The sequence below is a fragment of the Passer montanus genome, unplaced genomic scaffold (genome assembly GCF_014805655.1).
Source record: "Passer montanus isolate IOZ18808 unplaced genomic scaffold, ASM1480565v1 scaffold681, whole genome shotgun sequence".
Lineage (NCBI taxonomy): Eukaryota > Metazoa > Chordata > Aves > Passeriformes > Passeridae > Passer > Passer montanus.
The window spans coordinates 8015-13396 of record NW_024371938.1 but is presented as its reverse complement, the minus strand read 5'-3'; the positions used below and the strand labels follow the sequence as shown (position 1 = coordinate 13396).

Here is a 5382-nt window from a genome sequence, read left to right as displayed (position 1 = left end):
AAGTCAGGGAAAAATTCCAGGAGAAATCACGGAAAAATCAGGGAAAAATTCCAGCAGAAATCAGGGGAAAATTCCAGGAGAAATCAGGGAAAATTCCAGAAGAAATCAGGGGAAATTCTGGGAAAATTCCAGGAAAAATCATGGAGAAATTCCAGGAGAAATCATGGAAAAATCAGGGGTAAATAATGGAAAATTCCGGGAGAAATCATGGGGAAATCAGGGAGAAATCAGGGAAAAATTCCAGGAGAAATCAGGGAAAAGTCAGGGAAAAATCATGGAAAATTTCCAGGAGAAATCATGGAAAATTTCCAGGAGAAATCATGGAAAAATATGGGAGAAATCAGGAGGAAATCAAGGAAAAATCATGGGGAATTCCAGGAGAAATCATGGAAAAATCAGGGGAAATTCCGGGAGAAATCAGGGGGAAATAGGGGGGAAATAACGGAAAAATCAGGGGGAAATCAGAGAGAAATCATGGGAAAATCAGGGGGAAATAATGGAAAATTCCAGGAGAAATAATGGAAAAATCAGGGGGAAATAATGGAAAATTCCTGGAGAAATCATGGAAAAATCCAGGAGAAATCATGGAAAAATCACTGGGAAATATGAGAGAAATCAGGGGAAATTCCAGGAGAAATCGTGGAAAAATCAGCGGGAAATCCGGGAGAAATCATGGAAAAATCATGGAAAACTTCCGGGAGAAATCATGGAAAAATTAGGGAGAAATCAAGGGAAAATTCCAGGAGAAATCATGGGAAAATCAGGGGAAATCAGAGAGAAATCATGGGAAAATCAGGCAAAAATTCCAGGAGAAATCATGGAAAAATTAGGGGGAATTCCAGGAGAAATCGTGGGAAATTCCAGGAGAAATCATGGGAAAATCAGGGGTAAATAATGGAAAATTCCAGGAGAAATCATGGGGAAATAAAAGAGAAATCATGGGAAAATAATGGAAAAATCAGAGGGAAATCACGGAAAATCAGGGGAAAATCAGGGAGAAATCAAGGGGAAATCAGGGAAATTCCAGAAAAAAACAGGAGAAAATCTGAGAAAATTATGGGGAAATCATGGGGAAATCCTGGGAAAAATCAGAGGGAAATAATGGGAAAAATCATTGGAAAATACCAGAAAAATCAGGGAAAAATCAGGAGAAATCCCAGAAACACCAGGGAAAAATCATGGGAAAATAAGGGGGGGAAAAAAGGGAAAATCTGAGGAAAATCAGGGAGAAATAATGGAAAATCCCTGAAATTCCCCGAAAATTCTGGAAATTCCCCGAAAATCCCCAAAATTCCCTGAAAATTCCAGGAAATTTCAGAAAAAACAACAGGAAAATCCCAGGAAATTCCCGAAAAAAATCCCAGAAATTCCCTGAAAATTCCAGGAAATTTCAGAAAAAACAACAGGAAAATCCCAGGAAATTCCCAAAAAAATCCCAGAAATTCCAAGAAAATTCCAGGAAATTTCAGAAAAACCAACAGGAAAATCCCAGGAAATCCCTGAAAATCCTTGAGCTGGACCATCAGCCCGAAATGGCCCCTGGCTTGACCATCAGCCCAAAACGACCCCTCCCAGCCCCACCTCCACCCCCAGCCCACCTTGGTGGTCCTCCTGAGGCTCCTGAGGATGTTCCTCCTGCGGGGATCCTCTCCGTCGGCCGCCTCGTAGGCCATGACCGCGTTGTCCCCTTTGTAGCCGCCCTGACCACCCGGCTCCTCGTCCTTCTTCCTCCCCGGTCCCAACTCATCGTCGCTGCCCACGCTGACGCCGGGCCGGTAACCGGCGAAGCGTCCGAGCCGCGCGCACCGCGCCCGGTAGAGCAGCGGTTTGGTGACGGCTGGCAGCTTCCGGCCGCGCTCCAAGGAGCTGGTGTCCATCTCGCTGTCCGAGCCGTTGCCGCTGCCGTTGGACGTGGCCTTGTTGATGTTCCTCACGGTGATGATCTTGCCCTGGGTGCTGTCGTGAGGGACCGAGTAGATGTTCTCCTCCTCGTTGCGCGGCTTCACCACGGCGTCCATGGGCTCGGCGTAATCCGAGGGGTCGAAGCAATCCGGCGGCAACCACGTGGAGGAGGACACCGAGCGCCGCTGCACCTCGCGGTGGCTTTGCTCCAGGTAGCCCAGCTCGCCCTTGATGTCGAAGTGCACCGGCGGCTTCGGCTTGACCGGCGGCGGGATCTTGTTGTTGGCTTTGCCGTCGAAGGCGCCCACCACCGAGATGAAGCTCAGGCCGTCGTTGCCCTCCAGCTCCATGGACAGCTTGGAGTGGTCCTTGGGCAGGGCGGGCACGGGCGGTTCCTCGCGGAAGGGGCTGTAACCGGGCAGCGGCTCCGGGTCCTCCTCGGAGTCGGGCAGGTTGGAGTTGCAGAGCGGCGAGCCGGCGCGCGGCGAGTTGAAGACGTCCTCGCCGGTGCTGCACGCCTCGGCGGCGTTGTCGTACATGTGCGTGGCCTCCACGATGTTCTTCTTGTCCAAAGCGTCCTTGAAGAAGGGTTGGAAGACCTCCAGCTTGGCTTGGGGCTGCCCGCAGGGCAAGGCGGCGAAGCGAGCCTCGATCTCCTGGGCGATCTCCTCGCCCTCGGCCAGCTGCTCGCGGCTCACGTCGTTGTCCAGCATTTCGGCCGAGCCGTCGGCCAGGGCCACCAGCTGCACGGGCACGATGTCCTGCACGTCGGCCAAGAAGGCGCGCAGCGTGGCCAGCGAGGCCTTGCGCTTGGCCGCGTAGAAGACGATGTAGCCGTGCACCAAGCGGCTCTTCCTCAAGCCAAAGGACGCGTGGTAGGACAGCAGGGACAGCTCCACGCGGCGCCGCTGCGAGCCCACCGCCGCCTCCAGCAGCACCGCGGCGCCGCCGCCCGGCGCCGGCCGGCACGGCTGCGCCTGCAGGATGGGCAGCAGCACCTCGTCGGCGCTCACCGGGTCGCCGCACATCAGGCACATCACCACGCGCAGGTCGGCGCCGTCGGACGCGTCCTTGAGGCCCGCCGTGGAGCCCACCACCAGGTTGAGGTTGCGTTTGGCGTCCAGCAAGCCCTTGAGGACTTGGCCGATCTGCTTCTCGTTGATGTTGCGGCCGTAGCCGATGCCGGCGGAGGCGGGGTCCAGGAAGACGCACTGCAGCTTGCTGGCGATCTGCTGGCCCTGCTGGATCAGGCTCTGCAGCGTCTCGCCGCCGGCGTCGCCGCCGCCGCGCTTGTTGACCAAGACGAGTGTCAGGGGCAGCTGCGCCAGGTGGCCGTCGCGGCGGCCCACGGTGGACTCGCGGCTCTTCTCGATGCTCTCCACCACGTAGGACAGGGACTCCTTGGAGTTGTAGAGGCACAGGCAGCCGTGCGGTTGGAAGGTGGGCGTCTGGAAGGCGTTGACCGGCAGCCGGACGTTGCCCTCGATGGGCCTCAAGGCCAACTCGTACATCTTGCCCTCGATGACGTACTTGTCGTCGTTGGTGCAGAGCGCGCGGATCTCGTTGGCCAGCTCGCGCGCCAGCCCGTCCTTGCCCAGGATGACCAGGTTGATGCGGTCGACGTTGGAGTCGGCCAAGGGGTTGCGGTGCTGCCGGATGAAGCGCGAGGCCAGCAGCTGCTCCACGCGGGCGTCCACGCAGGCGGCGCAGCTGGGACACGTCTCCTTGGTGGGGTGGTAGACGAAGTGGATGTGCTTGAGGATGAGGGCGTCGCGCTCGGCCTGCAGCTTCTGCAGGGCCTTGAACCTCTGCTCCTCGCCCAGCACCTCCTGGATGACGCCCATCTTCTCCTTGCTGGGCTTGGCGTCCAGCTCCAGCTCGTAGAAGAGCTCCGAGTACTCCAGCAGCAGCTCCTGGAAGTCCTCCTTGGCCTTGTCGATCAGCTGCTTCTGGTGCTTGCCGTAGATGTCCATGTAGACGGACTCCTCCAGCCACAGGTAGAAGTCCTCGTTCATGATGAAGCTCCGCGCCTCCTCCCACGGCTTGCCGGGCGTGACGAAGGGCGAGCTCTCCAGGTTCTCGCGGAACGCCCTCCTCATCTCGGCGCGCTTGCGCTCGTTGCGCAGCTTCTCCAGGTGGGCCTCGTAGAGCTGCTCGGCCGCCGGCGTCTCCAGCAGGTCGAAGGGGATGCGCTCGTTGTCCACGTTGTCCACGTGGCTGCTGGCGTCCCACGGCGTCTCCTCCAGCACCACGAACCACTTGAGGAAGTCGGGCTTGGCCTCCAGCAGCTTCTCGGCCTTGGCGCGGCTCAAGTGGTCGATCTCGTCCAGGTCCGGCACGAGGGCGTCCAGCGCCTGCGGCAGCAGCGCCAGGTAGACCTTGCGCCGGCGCTCGATGTGCTCCTGCTTGAGGCGCTGCACGTGCTGCAGGAAGAGCTTCTTGGCCTTCTGGGTGCCCTCCAGGTAGACGTAGTCCTGGTACTCGGGCGCCGGCTGCATCTTGCGGCTGACGTTGGGCCACGCCTCGTGGTGGCTCTTGACGATGCGGCTGACGAGCCACTCGTACTTGTCCTTGGCGGCGGCGATCTGCTGGCTCTGCTGCTTGAGCGCCTCGAAGTAGGGGATGATCTTGGCCTTGCCCCGGCTCTTGTCCACCAGCTGCACCAAGGTGCTGAAGGCCAGGTCCACGTTGACGTTGGAGCGCGCCGAGGTCTCCACCACCTGCAGGTTCTTCTTGCCCAAGGCGAAGGCGTGGGCGTCGCGGATGTAGCGCTCCACGCCCTCGTCGCACTTGGTCAGCACCACCACCACCGGCTTCTTGGTCTTGGCCAGCTGGTTGTAGAGGTTGGACACGAACTTGAGCTGCTCGTCGAAGTTGCGGTTCATGCCGCGGCTGACGTCCACGCAGAGCAGGAAGCCGTCCACCGGCAGCTTGCCGTCGGGCATCTGCTTCTGCTCGAAGTCCTGCTCCAAGCCCAACTGGTCGGTGCAGAAGTACATCAACTTCTCGGCCGACGCCAACTTGGTGGCCGCCGCCCTCTTGATGTAGGGCTGCAGGGCCGTGCTGCGGTGCGGCTGGAAGGTCTGGTCGTCGATGAACTCCGTCTGCTCCACCACATGCACGCGGCACTCCACGCACTCCTCCAGCGGCCGCGCCACCTCGCCCCAGTAGAGGAAGTGGTCATTGTTGACCACCCTGCCCCCAAAGTCACTGGTGCTGAGCACGGACGTGTGGTCCAAGTGGAAGTCGTCGGCGCTCGGCCGCACGAAGCGGTTGCACAGGCACGATTTGCCGACGCCGCACTGGCCCTTCTCCTTCTCGGTGCCGGACAGTCCCACCACGCTGACGTTGTAGGTGGGCGTGCGGCCATCTTGCTTGCGGGCCATCATCATCGTCGGCGCATGGTGGCCCCGGGGCGGGCGCGGCGCTGGCGGGTCTGCGGCGGGGCGGGGCTCAGGGCAGGCGCGGCGTCGCCATGGC

The 5382-nt window shown here is 58.8% G+C and overlaps 1 protein-coding gene across 1 annotated transcript; it reads right to left on the bottom strand.

The window, feature by feature from the left end:
• Positions 1 to 1598: 1598 nt before the first annotated feature.
• On the bottom strand, positions 1599 to 5376 carry ARHGAP35 (Rho GTPase activating protein 35; the record flags this gene model as incomplete). The annotated part of the gene is made up of 1 exon (XM_039729278.1): positions 1599 to 5376. A coding segment is annotated over exon 1 (3696 nt), but the record flags the coding sequence as incomplete, so codon positions are not given.
• Between the last annotated feature and the right edge of the window lie 6 nt (positions 5377 to 5382).